Source organism: Bubalus bubalis, chromosome 1, assembly GCF_019923935.1.
Source record: "Bubalus bubalis isolate 160015118507 breed Murrah chromosome 1, NDDB_SH_1, whole genome shotgun sequence".
NCBI classification, from domain to species: Eukaryota; Metazoa; Chordata; class Mammalia; order Artiodactyla; family Bovidae; genus Bubalus; species Bubalus bubalis.
In genome coordinates this window covers 38,523,429-38,537,573 of record NC_059157.1, presented here as the reverse complement: position 1 = coordinate 38,537,573, position 14,145 = coordinate 38,523,429, and the positions used below count along the sequence as shown (strand labels likewise).

Here is a 14,145-nt window from a genome sequence, read left to right as displayed (position 1 = left end):
CAGGGGTGTAAGGAATGTGGCCTCTCAGTGCCTGGGGCGTGGGTTCAATCCCTGGATGGGGAACTAGAGAGGGACCAGCAGTGCCTTGTGGTCAAGAGGAAAAAGGCCTGTGAGGAAGACTGGAAGGCCCCTGGTCAGGCGTGTGAGAGGACGTGAAGGCCTCTGGTTGGGAGGAAACCACAAAGGGAGGAGGAGAGGGGCTGACTGGCACCAGCGCTGAGAGTGTTCTGAGTCAGTAGAGACCAGGATACAAAACTTTTTTTTTTCTGAACCATTGTCACTGTCAGCTGTAAGTTGCTTTGAGAGTAAGTTCTCTTTAAACGGTTCTTACACTTTTAGCTGCATCTTTTCCTCCGATCTCAGCTCTGCTACTTGACTGACTCCATGAGTTGGAAAACTAAACGGTGAAAATAGAACCCGTGGGGGGGCTTCTGACTCCTGGTGGGAAGGTGGATGTAGCAGAGCTTCCCAGTCTTTGCCCTCATGGTGGAGCTGACCCCGCACACAACTGGGGTCCTCACACCCCAGTCCCTCAACCTCTGGTTCTGGAAACGTGAGGGTCCACCAGAGCCTGGGCACGGTCAGTGTCTGTCTGGAAGCTGGTCTACGGGGTCCTGGACTCATATCTTGTTGTCATGAGGCCGTGTCCACATCTCAGCACAGAAAGCCCCAGGGCCTTGCTCAGAGGGGACACAGCTGGCCTTCTTGAGATGCCGCTTTCCTGCTGACATGTTTTTGCCTCTTTGTTCTCTTTTTATGATTTACTCAAGGAATAAGTGGTCCTCTAAGCTGCCATAGGAAGAGAGGCGTCTGTTTTCCGATCAGGTGCCCTGGACACATGAGACAGATTGGCACCTGTTTCGGGCGCCCAATAAAATGCTGCAGGTCGTGGTAGAAGACGACGAAGATGCGGCCGGGACCTAAGCGGAGACAGAAACTGTGCCCTTCGACAGAATGTCTAAAATTTAAACCAGAATAAATTTTGTTCAAAGTTAAAGAATCTTGCCCACTGGTCACTGAGGTTGTTGTGTGGTGTCTGATCCCAGGCGAATTCCGAAATCCCTGAGGATACTATCTGAGCTCCCCGCACGAACCATCGCGGAATCGTGGTGGGGTGCTCTGTGCTCCCACGGGTGTGAACCCCTGTTCCTTGGGGGCCTGACCTGCCCCAGCCCCTCTGTCTACTGTCCTTCCTGCTTCCCAGCCCAGGGCACCCTGTCCTGCCCCACGTCTCCCCTCAAACATGAACCCCAGGGGTCCAAAATCACCAGCACACCAGTCCCATAGGAAAGCCCCCACCCCCACTCCAGGAGGAAACTCCCCTCCCCTGTCCCCCTGCCGCCCTCACTTCCATTTGGTTTCTGCTTCTTATACCTGCCTTGTGCACACTGGATACACTTCTGATTTCCTTTTGGGCTATAAGATCTCTATAGACATGGACTTGTCCTATTCTGGTATGTGCTGGGCATTGAGACGAGATATTGCTTCACAAATTGTCATCAACTGAATGACAGAGTTGACATGAACAAAGCATGTCTCTCTGTGTGTACATGATATGATACAACTAGATGCTATGGAAAAACAAGTCCTGTGCAAAGCACAATTCAATGAAGACAACACAGCACAGAACACAGAGACCGCAGGGGGCGGGGCGAGCATGATGACCTCAGCCTGCTTGCAGTTTCTTCAGAGGGTTTGCTAGTTAAACCAAGAGCCTTGCTGGTGCATGCTGTACGTGTGAGCAGCTCTCTGGTCTTTGCTCTAACTCTTTCCTCAGTGCAAGCTGAGGTCACCAAGGGGATGGTGTTAGGAGACAGGGCCTTTGGGAGATGATTTGGTCATGAGGGTGGGACCCTCCTGGGTGTAATGAGGGCCTTTATGAAAGAGACCCCAGAGAGATGCCTCACCCCTTGTGCCCTCTGAGGACACAGGGAGAAGACCAACGTCCACCAGCCACCTGCTCTATCTTGATCGTGGAGCTCCCAGCCTTCAAAACTGAGAAATAAGGGTCTATTGTTGGTAAGCCACCTATTACAATACCACATGTAAAATAGATAGCCAGCAGGAATTTGCTGTGTGACTCAGGGAACTCAAACAGGGGCTCTGAGACCAGCTAGAAAGGTGGGATGGGGAAGGAAACGGGATGAAGTTTCGGGAGGGAGGGGGCATGGGTGAACCCATGGATGATTCTTGTTTTTCTATGACAGAAAACCACGAAATTCTGTAAAGCAATCATCCTTCAGTTAAAAAACAAAGTGCAAAAAAAGAGCCACCTGGCCTATCGTGTTTCTGTTTCAGTAGCCTGAAAGGGCAGACACGTGACAAGAAAGAATTGCAGCACAGGTGGAATTAAGGTACCTCATCATCTGGCCTTAAGATAGGGAAATGACGTGGAGTATATGGCTGTGCACAATGCCATCTCATTACAAGGAGCCTTAGAAGTGGAGGAGGGATGCAGACCAGTGTCAGAGATGCATGCTGAGAGGCTAAACCAGCCTCTCATCAGCTCACACTGATGTGCAGAGGCCATAAGCCAAGGAGGGCAGGCAGCTTCTAAGCGTGAGAAGGAAGGAAGCCTCCAGAAGGAACAGCATCCTGCTGACATCGTGATTTGAAGCCAATGAGACGCATTTGGGACTTTGGATCCTCAGAACCACAATAACAAGTATGTGTTCCTTTAAGCCACGTAGCTTGTGGCAATTTGCTACAGCGGCAACAGGAAATCAATACAGCAGTAGCTTAAAATCATGCCTTGAGCCTAAAATTAGCAGCTCAAAAGAGACAAACCTGTGTGTGTTTAATGGAGGAAAAAAATGATAACAGCTGTCAACATTTTACTCAACTTTATATTTCTTTTTTCACAGAAATACCCATGGTGCATCTGCCAACTCTTCATCTCAAAGGTTGTATTTGGGACTCAGTCTTACACCTCATATATCTTGTATCCCTTTTATCCTTTATTTTTAGTTTGTTTTATTATCATGGAATATTTATCTGCCATTAAGTGTGGTTTCGGAGAAGGCAATGGCGACCCACTCCAGTACTCTTGCCTGGAAAATCCCATGGACAGAGGAGCCTGGTAGGCTGCAGTCCGTGGGGTCACTGAGTCGGACACGACTGAGTGACTTCACTTTCACTTTCACTTTCATGCTCTGGAGAAGGAAATGGCAACCCACTCCAGTGTTCTTGCCTGGAGAATCCCAGGGACGGGGGAGCCTGGTGGGCTGCCATCTATGGGGTCACGCAGAGTCAGACACGACTGAAGCGACTTAGCAGCAGCAAGTGTGGTTTGGTGGTACTGTTTTTATCATAGTCTTTGTTGGGATTTCAGTTTTGAATTTCTACTTAATTTTAAGTTTCATTCTTGTATCTGTTGATGTTTTATTGCCTTAACATTTCTGGGTGTCATGTTGGACTCCTGCATGGGAGGAATGCTCGTGTCATTTCAGCACTGGGAAGATGATGGCTTTCCCATGTGACTCATGAACCAAATGGGCTCATGCTCTGGTCCATGGCCAGCCTTTCCACCTGGGTCCTGGGTCTCATTTCTCATGTTTACTCAGGAGTGACACCCAAACCCTCTCTACGTCTTGCCCCTGTCTAGTGCAGCTACAAAAACTAAAAGCAGAGACTTCTCTGATGGTCCAATGGTTAAAACTCCAGCTGCCAATGCAAGGGGCATGGGTTCATCCCTGGTCAGGGAACTAAGATCTCATATGCTACAGTTCAGTTCAGTTGCCCAGTCATATCTGAGTCTTTGCAAACCAAAGGAATGCAGCATGCCAGGCCTCCCTGTCCATCACCAACTCCCGGAGGTTACTCAAACTCATATCCATCAAGTTAGTGATGCCATCCAACCATCTCATCCTCTGTCATCCCCTTCTCCTCCCACCTTCAATCTTTTCCAGCATCAGGGTCTTTTCAAATGAGTTACTTCTTCCCATCAGGTGGCCGAAGTATTGGAGTTTCAGCTTCAGCATCAGTCCTTCCAATGAATATTCAGGACTGATTTCCTTTAGGATGGACTGATTGGATCTCCTTGCAGTCTAAGGGACTCTCAAGAGTCTTCTCCAACACCACAGTTCAGTGGCATCAATCCTTCGGTGCTCAGCTTTCCTTATAGTCCAACTCTCACATCCATACATGACTACTGGAAAAACCATAGCTTTGACTAGATGGACATTTGTTGGCAAAGTAATGTCTCTGCTTTTTAATAAGCTGTCTAGGTTGGTCATAGCTTTTCTTACAAGGAGCTAGCGTCTTTTAATTTCATGGCTGCAGTCACCATCTGCAGTGATTTTGGAGCCTAAAAAATAAAGTCATCTATTGCTTCCACTGTTTCCCCATCTATTTGCCATGAAATGATGGTATCATAGGCCATGATTTTAGTTTTTGGAATGTCAAGTTTTAAGTCAGCTTTTTCCACTCTCCGCTTTCACCTTCATCAAGAGGTTCTTTTGTTCCTCTTCACTTTCTGCCAGAAGAGTGGTATCTGCAATCTGAGCTTATTGATATTTCTCCCAGCAATCCTGATCCAGCTTGTGTTTCATCCCGCCTGGCATTTTGCATGATGAACTCTGCACAGAAGTTAAATAAGCAGGCTGACAATATATAGCCTTGACTTACTACTTTCCCAGTTGGAACCAATCTGTTTTTCCATGTCTGGTTCTAAGTGTTGCTTCTTGAGCTGCATACAAGTTTTGCAGGAGTCAGGGCAGGTGGTGCATCTCCTTCAGAATTTTCCACAGTTTATTGTGATCCACAGAGTCAAAGGCTTGAGCATAGTCAATGAAGCAGAAGTAGATGTTTTCTGGAAATGTCTTGCTTATTCTATGGTCCAACAGATGCCAGCAATTTGATCTCTGGTTCCTCTGCCTTTTCTAAATCTAGCTTGTACATATGGAAGCACTCAGTTCATGTACTGTTGAAGCCTAGCTTGGAGGATTTTGAGCGTTACTTTGCTAACAATCAACAGTCTGCATTGATACCTAAGTTTCTTCTTTTCAGAAGACTAACCTATTATGCAAACTACATCTGTACCTGTTGCCCTCTAACTATGCAGAAGCCACACTCTGCATCTAGGATTCTTTAACTTATTCTAGCCACGTCCTGGTACTTAACTTTATGGCATCATAAACTTCCCCTTGTAGTTTGGTACCTCTCTTTGCTCTATTTTAACCTCTTGTTGATGCTTAACTTTATGGTGCACTCTTTTTGGAAGCCACCCCGTAGTGGTTTGCTTTCCCCCTTTTGAATTACAGGAAGAAAGTCAGCAGGAAATCCCCAAAGGACAATGGACTCAACAACCGGGACCAAGTGCCAGACCCAAATACCTAGCTACCTGACACTGGCCTAGTGACTATTTCCAAACAGTGCAAAAAGAGAGAATTCAGGACCCCTACACCTTTTGTCCCGTATCTCCAAGCCCTGACTGTGAGTCCAACTGTTTGATCCCCTGGATTCCCGATGAAGGGGAGACAGGCTCCTTGAGGCAGGAACCTATTGTGTTCTCCCTTCTGCCGGCTTAAGGGTTAAAGCCATCTTTCTGTTTGCCCCAAACTCTGTCTCTGCAAATTTTATTTGGCTCCAGTGGGCAGAGAAAACCAACATTTTGGTGTCAACAATGCCATCGAGTCTGGCTGTCCCCCACCGCTCTGCCAGGAAGACTCCTGCCAACGGGGATCAGGAGGCATCCTGTGTGACCTCACTCACCCCTTCCTCTGCCTTTTGTTGATCTGGCCTTTAAGCATGTAGCTGTAGACAGGGGCTCCCAGGTGTCTCTGCTGCAGTCCACCTGAGAAGGGCAGAGGATCCATCTGCAAGGTAGGTTTCCAGGAGAGAATCAGAGACATCTGTAGTTGAAGAAGGGGTGGGAATAGATGGGTAACAATTAGGGAATCAGTGTAAAGAAACACTTTCAGTATAAAAGTACAAGAGAGAAATGCGGCCAATGCCTATAAGTCTATACTTTCTTTTCTATTATTGTAAAAGTACTGTTGGTGGGGCCAAGGAAGTAAAACCCTCACAGCTATTCTGTAGAATTAAGTAAGACTTCTTTAAACAGCTTGCTACAAACACTTGCTCTGTTTTTAGGTTGATGTCACTAAACTAAAATAGAATTCCACTTAGTGAAAGATTTAAATGCTGATCAAAAGATGAAAAGTGAAAACATTTTATTGCTAAGTTGCCTCAGGACAGAGAGAAAAATGTTAGAACGTATACTTCAGGTAAGATGGAAGAGAGGTGGTGAGGGAAGGCTAGAGACCATGATGTATTATGAACTGCTTTGACCTGTTATGTTGGGAATGGGTGAGTGGGTGCTTCTGCTCGGGAACACTTTGGGATAAAGCAACTTAATGGACTCTCTCCAGACCTTCAAAACCCTAAGGATTATGCCCAAGCCTTCCTTTCTTTTCTCCTTCCCTCCCTCATTCCCTCCATTCATCCATTTATTTATTCACTTATTTGTTGACTTTTCCACACTAGTACCTATTCATAGAAACAAATGTTTAACTACCTGCTCTATGCCAGCCACTGTTTTAGGTGCTGAGACTGTAAGATAATAAAACAGGACTTGTTACTTTGCAGACTTACATATAAAGAAAAAGAAAGATATGAACACTGTAAAGCAAAACCAAATGGAGAGAAGGAAGATATGCAAAAAATATCAATGATTTATCTGGTATGTGTGTGTGCTAAGTCACTTCAGTTACGTCCAACTCTTTGTGACCCCATGGACTGTAGCCAACCAGGCTCCTCTGTCCATGGGATTCTCCAGCAAGGATACTGGAGTGGGTTGCCATTCCCTTCTCCAGGGCATCTTCCCGACCCAGGGATCAAAACTGCATCTCCTGCATTGGCAGGTGAGCTCTTTGTCACTAGGGCCACCTGGGAAGCCCCTTATCTGGTATCCTTTGGTGCTTTTCACTCAGGAATACATTGATGAGTTATCTGTATTAAAAAATACTCTAGCCCATAAAGCCTCACCTGATTGTGGTCTATGCAAGAGGTTGCTTAGGATGGATCAATTCTCTCTGGAAATGGTAGCAAAAAAAAATATTGAGAGTGACAAAATATCATTTTAATTTCCAAAACTCCTTCTCATTTTTCGATTGTAAAATGTGTATGTGTGATGAGTTGTTGTTGTTCAGTAAATCCGTCATGTCTAAGTCTTTGCAACCCATGGATTAAGGGTGTTTATTCTGAAAAGAGAAATGGACAGATACAGAGACATGAAATAAAGGTGAAAAAAAGAAATGAATAGTTTTCTAACAGAATTCAATGTTTCATGATTTTTCTCCAAAAAAATGAACCAAACCTCAGAGCCATAAGCAGAAGTGAGAATCAATGTGGAAACCCTGACTTCCTGCAACCCACTTCCTTTATGACAGGCAAACACTTGGACCATGTGTCGATAGATGAAACATCCTCAAATTAGGCCAAGGCCCAGCTGAATATCTCTGCTAGGATAAAAGCACTTTCTTTCCAGCTGAAATTTTCAAACTCTCTCCCAGATCGCCTGCCCCGATTCAGGTGTGCCACCAGACACTTGTACTACTTGGAATTCTAAAAACTGCTTTCCCATCATGAAGCTACTGTACCTTCTCTTCCTCTTACTTGTGTGTCGTATCCAGACAACATCGGGTAAGTGGCAGATGCAACTGGTCAGGTGATATGGTGCATGACCTTGGAGCCTAGAGTAGGGAAGTTCAAGTTGATTCATCAACCAGTGATGTGCTAAATGGAATAATATAAAATCTGAGAGAAGCATAGCATATGCGACATGCTCCATTTTACACATAATGAAAGACAGGCTTGAAGAGGTGAAAAGTAGCCTCCCATGATTGCCCTTAACTAGTTGGTGGTAAACCCATAAATTGTAATGGTGATAGAAAACATTTACAGGGGACTTTATGGCTTAAAAATCATTTCCATGTGATTAACAGTAACACTAATAATAATAGTAAATCATGTTGACCACTTCCAATCCTAAAGAAAGGCAATGCCAAAGAATGCTCAAACGAATACACATTGCACTCATCTCACACGCCAGTAAAGCAGTGCTCAAAATTCTCCAAGCCAGGCTTCAGCAGTACATGAACCGTGAACTTGCAGATGTTCAAGCTGGTTTTAGAAAAGGCAGAGGAACCAGAGATCAAATTGCCATCATCCTCTGGTACATCGCAAAAGCAAGGGAGTTCCAGAAAAACATCTATTTCTGCTTTCTTGACTATGCCCAAAGCCTTTGACTGTGTGGATCACAATAAACTGTGGAAAATTCTGAAAGAGATGGGAATACCAGACCATATGCCTGGCCTCTTGAGAAATCTGTATGCAGGTCAGGAAGCAACAGTTAGAACTGGACATGGAACAACAGACTGGTTCCAAATCAGAAAACGTGTATGTCAAGGCTGTATATCATCATCTGCTTATTTAACTTATATGCAGAGTACATCATGAGAAATGCTGGGCTGGAAGAAGCACAAGCTGGAATCAAGATTGCCAGGAGAAATATCAATAACCTCAGATATGCAGATGACACTATTCTTATGGCAGAAAGTGAAGAGGAGCTAAAGCCTCTTGATGAAAGTGAAAGTGGAGAGTGAAAAAGTTGGCTTAAAACTCAACTTTCAGAAACTAAGATCATGGTACCTGGTCCCATCACTTCATGGCAAATAGATGGGGAAACAGTGGAAACAGTGCCAGTCTTTATTTTTTTGGGCTTCAAAATCACTGCAGATGGTGGCTGCAGCCATGAAATTAAAAGACGCTCACTTCTTGGAACGAAACTTATGACCAACCTAGATAGTATATTGAAAAGCAGAGATATTACTTTGCCAACAAAGGTCGCTCTAGTCAAGGCTATGATTTTTCCAGTGGTCATGTATGGATGTGAGAGTTGGACTGTGAAGAAAGCTGACTGCCAAAGAATTCATGCTTTTGAATTGTGGTGTTGGAGAAGACTCTTGAGAGTCCCTTGGACTGCAAGGAGATCCAACCAGTCCATCCTAAAGGAGATCAGTCCTGGGTGTTCATTGGAAGGACTGATACTGAAGCTGAAGCTCCAATACTTTGGCCACCTAATGCAAAGAGCTGACTCATTGGAAAAGACCTTGATGCTGGGAGGGATTACGGGCAGGAGGAGAAGGGAATGATAGAGGATGAGATGGCTGGATGGCATCACCGACTCAATGGACATAAGTTTGAGTGAACTCTGGGAGCTGGTGATGGACAAGGAGGACTGGTGTGTTGCGATTCATGGGGTCACAAAGAGTCAGACACGACTGAGCGCCTGAACTGAAGTGAACTGAACTTCCACTTTAACTAAAACAATGAAACTTTTAATGTCTTATCCCAAATATATTCCTCATAGCAATATTTATGAGGCAGGCCATTTTACAAGATGGGAGCAAGAAATGAAGTAATTTGTTCAAAGGAGTGCAGATTGAATGTAGGGAGCACTTTAACTCAAGCCCAAATGGGTTTGACTCCAAAGACCTTGCTTTATTTAATATTCAACAATTGCAGAAAACTGATTTACTTACTGAATTACATAAAACCAACAAATACCCTAGCTCAAGTGTGATCTGTGCATCACTCGGGACATACTTATCCTACAACGTTATGTGTTGCTCACCTGCAATCCAAGCTAAACTGGGTGTCTTGCATTTTGCTGGCAGCCCTCCTCAGGATAAAGCATGCTCCAGGCTGTGCTGTGGGGACAGCGCCTCCAGACCTTAGCATCTTCCAAGAGCCAAAGTTTATTCTTGCTCTAATGACGCCAACCCGGGAGGGCCTGGGTGCTCTGATCAGACCCCCGACCCCCAAGGAGCAGCCACCACCGTGGGTGCTGCTGGTCCTGTGTCTGAGCAAAGCGCTCTCAGGACTCTCGTCCTTGGGATTAAGGGCCCCAGCCCTGAAGGGAAATGTCAGCTCCGCTCAGAATTCATTAACGAAGCAGGTCCAGTTGTTTAGTCACTCAGTTGTGGTCCACTCTTTGCAACCCCATGGACTGTCGCCCACCAGGCTCCTCTGTCCATTGGATTCTCAGGCAAGGATACTGTAGTAGGTTGCCATTCCCTTCTCCAGGGGATCTTTATGACCCAGGGATCAGAGCTGCATTTCCTATGTCTCCCCCATTTGTAGGGGGATTCTTTACCAGCTTAACCATCAGGGAAGCCTGAGGGAAGCCCAGTAGACCCTGTTTAAATGAATGAGCATGATCACCTTCCTATAGAAAAATTTAAGTCCCCTTCTCAGTTCTTAGTATAATTTTAAAAAATGTGGAAAATCATTCTAAGCTTGTAGGTCACATCAAACCAAGGAGAGTGCCAGTTGTGTCCCTGTGGACTGTAATTTGGAGATCCTTGCTATACAAGACAGAGAAGGAAATGGCACCCCACTCCAGTACTCTTGCCTGGAAAATCCCATGGATGGATGTGCCTGTTAGGCTGCAGTCCATGGGGTCGCTAAGAGTCCAGCACGACTGAGTGACTTCACTTTCACTTTTCACTTTCATGCATTGGAGAAGGTAATGGCAAAACACTCCAGTATTCTTGCCTGGAGATTCCCAGGGACGGAGGTGCCTAGTTGGCTGCCATCTATGGGGTCGCACAGAGTCGGACATGACTGAAACGAGTTAGCAGCAGCAGCAGCAGCTATATAAGATGAATTCTGGTAGCTTTAGTTACACAGGTCTTATTTATTTGTTTGTTTTTCACCTCCTCTTCCTTTATAGGGAAAGGAAAAAAGAAAAACCTTGAATGTGATAAAATCGGTGGTGCCTGCAAGTATCAGAACACTGATGGGTGTGTCATCCTGCCTGGAGAATGCAAGAGTCAGAAGAAACACTGCTGCAGAGTCTAGTTTCAGCATCGGAGCATCCATAGCAGCAGCAGACACTCCCCACGGCTGAGTCCTGTTTAAAAAGAGACACTGCTCACTCAGGTCCTGTGAGGTCTTTCTGAGTGCATGACATCATGAACTGGATGGGAAGATTTCAGTTGGAAGTCTGGCCACACCACTCGTTAGCTGATTAACTCTGGACAGGCCTTGACTTTCTTAGGTCTCAGTCTCTGCTCCTGTGACTATTAAAATGGATGTTCTCCACAACCTAATTTGTTGGTGGTGGGGTTTAGTTGCTAAATCATGTCTGACTCTTCTGTGACCCCATGGACTGAGTCTGTGCGATTTTCCAGGCAAGGAAACTTCAGTGGGTTGTCCTTTCCTTTTACAGGAGATCTTTCTGACCCAGGGATCAAGCCCACATCTCCTGTGTCTCCTGCATTGGCAGGCAGTCTTTATCACTGAGCCCCGGGAAACCCAACCTGTTAATCTATGTCTACAAATGTATGGACTGAGGGAAAGAGCTTTGAGTGTGTGTGTGTGCGTGTTATAGTGTGAAAAGTCACCAAGGTTTTGTGTCCCTTTGTGGAAGGATATCTGTGTTTCCATTGGCATATGGGTTTCCACATGGTCAACATGTGCTTAACATCACAAGAGGCAGCAAACTGCTTTCTGAAGCAGCTGTGGTCACTGCTGATAATCTCAGTGGCCTCTGAGTTCCCAGTCTCTCCATGTTCCCATCCCTCGTCACACCTCCATGTACAATTTATAGTGTTTCTCTGTTAAAAGGATGAAGGACAAATTCTCTAGTGTCTCAGGTCCTTCACCCGTTGGCCATACTTTCTCGAGTTTCATCAGCCTGGTTCTCAAACTAACCCCTGACACAGTGTCAGTCGTCTTTCTGGCGTATTGTGTTCTCCTCACACTGAAACACACTTAAGCTACTTGTCCTCTGACTTTCCCTGCCTGATTTGTACTTTATTTCTTAGTCTCAGCTCACACATGGCCTTCACTGGGAAGACATCCTTCATTCACCCAACTTGAGTAAGAGAAGAGACTTTGGTTCCATGGCCTCAGCTACCAGTACACTTTCTAGCACACAGTAGGTGTTCAATAGATGTTGACAGAATAGTCAATGAATAAAGAAAACGATAGAATGAGTCTTCAGCTTTCCAATGCAATTCAGGGATTATCCATTAAATGTGAATTCGTCAGTTCACTTTATTCAGGAAGTTCCATCAAACATGAGTCCATCATACAGCAGAAGTGTTTACCATGTGATGAAGACCATTTATTTTCTTCCCAGGCACACACTTGTGTGAGAGTCACACAAATTAAGCATTCTACAACCTAAAGAAAGAACAAAAATGTTTGTTTCTGGAAGAAAGTCTTGAGATCACTATCCCAGGGAAGAAATAATTCAGTTCAACCAGGAATCCCCAAAATACACTGCCAGGAAAGCATTCTGTCTTATGCACCTCTTTTCCCTCACTTTGTCCCTCCTATTACACTTGCTTGTTCAGTAGGAGAAAGGCTGATTTTCAAATTTGTTGTGAATAGAAGTTTTATACTGTAATTTGGAAACTAGGATCAGAGAGTGTAAACAGCTCTCTTGGGCTGACATTTACCGCCTGTTATTGTGCCCTCTGAAATGCGCCATTGTGGGGTTATCAGATGTCTTTTGGAAACAGCACATTAAAATTTTGTAAGTTTGTGTTTTCATCTTCCTGGCAAGGGATCTCGCTGAAGACAAGATGGTAGCACAGCCCTAAGCTATTTACTAAAATCTGCGGACATAATGACACATATGTTCCACGCAGTTGAAGAGTGTCAGCAATACTCTGAAGGTCACTCACCATTCCCAGGCTAAGAATATACCCTTGCTTTCAGGGTTTCTAGGATAAGTCTTACAATTAAGATTCAAGATCTAAACATTAAGACCCTGAAGCCAAGGACCTAGAATGGTCAGGGCACCAGCTGAGGGGAGAGAGGTTTCTAAAAGAGAAAAGGAATAGCCCGCCTGGCTCCAAACCAGGACTAAGGTTGGTTTGGGACTTCTCTGGTGGTCCAGTGGCTGGGAGTCCTCCTGCCAGCGCAGGGGACATGGGTTTGATCCCTGGCCCTGGAAGATCCCACATGCCTCGGGGCACCTAACCCCATGTGCCAAGTGGCTGAGCCTGCGATCTCGAGTCCAGGACCCGCAACAAGGGAGGCCACTGCAATGAGAAGCCTGAGGACCACAACTAGAGAGGAGCCCCCAGTTACCGCAGCTAGAGAAAGCTCGGGTTCAGCAGCAAAGACCCAGCAGCAAAGACCCAGCAAAAATTAAAAAAAAAAAAAAAAAAGGTTGCTTTTCCTGCCTCTTAGGAGGTGGGGGAGATAAGCGAGTGCCCGCCAAGGACCCTCTAGTTCCAGCCTGTCCACTCTGGGTCATTAGTAGAGGTCACCAGCTTTGGAGCCCAGGTTGAGTGGTCAGAGAGCTGGCTCTCATTGACTTTGGCCTGGGGGGTCAACGCCCTGTGGGGTCAATGCCAGGGCTGGCAGCAGGGTCACACTCCCCACTCTGCCCCACTCATGGACATCAACCTTGTTTCCACTTTCTTGAACTGCTCATTCTACCCACAGGCTGGAGGGAACGCACTAGCACTTGGCTTCCAGCAGAGAGCTTGCTCATCACAGGTCCTCACACCTGCAGCTCTGTGCCACATGGTGGAGGCTGTCCTGATGCCCACCCATGCCACGCTGGGCTTCATCATGGCAGCTGTGAGTCAGGAGCTCTGACCTCTGGACCGCCCATCGCTGGGACCCATCGATGTCCTAGCGCTGTGCCGAAAATCTCACATGAGGAGTTCTGCAGCTCTGTCTTAATTCTTACCCAGGACATCCCCTCAGAGCCCAGTGGAGGAAGGGAATATACACCGTCTTCTCTCTGATTGAAAGTTAGCCCAGTGGGGAAACTGACTTGGGGTCACTCATCTGAGTGAGGCCACAGAATCGCTGACTGTGTCCAGTGAGCCCACAGCAGAGATCAGCTTTTTGACCAGAGGCAGACAAAGGATGGGGTCTGGGGGTGGGCATTGGGGGAGCTACTGCATCCATCCAGCCCCTGCTTGCTTAGTTCATTATCTGTCAGGTTTTGTGAGCTAACACCCTGGGAAGCACAAGGAGCCCTGGGCAGTGAGACCCAGTAAAGAAATGATTGGTCAGATGAGTGTATTTACATTAGGTGGCTCAGGTGGTCCAGAATCTGCCTGCAATGTGGGAGATCTGGGATAGATCCCTGCGTCAGGAAGATCCCAT

At 46.0% G+C, this 14,145-nt stretch overlaps 1 protein-coding gene across 8 annotated transcripts; it reads left to right on the top strand.

Moving 5' to 3' along the window:
- The first annotated feature begins 899 nt into the window (after window positions 1-899).
- Window positions 900-12,567, top strand: LOC102392256 (beta-defensin 33). 8 transcript variants are annotated; one of them, XR_006549383.1, is made up of 4 exons: window positions 900-2,019; window positions 2,208-2,665; window positions 2,865-2,903; window positions 10,739-10,873. XR_006549383.1 is itself a non-coding variant. In XM_044938741.2 (2 exons), the coding sequence occupies exons 1-2, from the start codon at window positions 7,587-7,589 to the stop codon at window positions 10,864-10,866; spliced, it is 186 nt and encodes a 61-aa protein (XP_044794676.1). In that variant the 5' UTR covers window positions 6,830-7,586; the 3' UTR covers window positions 10,867-12,567. The 8 variants fall into 8 exon arrangements, 1 of the variants encoding a protein (XP_044794676.1); XR_006549385.2 differs by lacking the exons at window positions 900-2,019; window positions 2,208-2,665; window positions 2,865-2,903 and adding exons at window positions 4,587-5,433; window positions 5,591-5,823; window positions 6,094-6,682 and having other exon boundaries at window positions 10,739-10,829; XR_003107919.2 differs by lacking the exon at window positions 10,739-10,873 and having other exon boundaries at window positions 2,524-2,665; window positions 2,865-3,085.
- Window positions 12,568-14,145: the final 1,578 nt, after the last annotated feature.

What these genes read in the sequence shown, in the direction of transcription:
- LOC102392256 (XM_044938741.2), top strand. Translation starts at nt 7,587, where the DNA reads ATGAAGCTACTGTACCTTCTCTTCCTCTTACTTGTGTGTCGTATCCAG. An exon ending in TCGTATCCAGACAACATCGG is followed by an intron (nt 7,645 to 10,738) that starts GTAAGTGGCAGA and finishes CTTCCTTTATAG; the next exon opens with GGAAAGGAAAAAAGAAAAAC.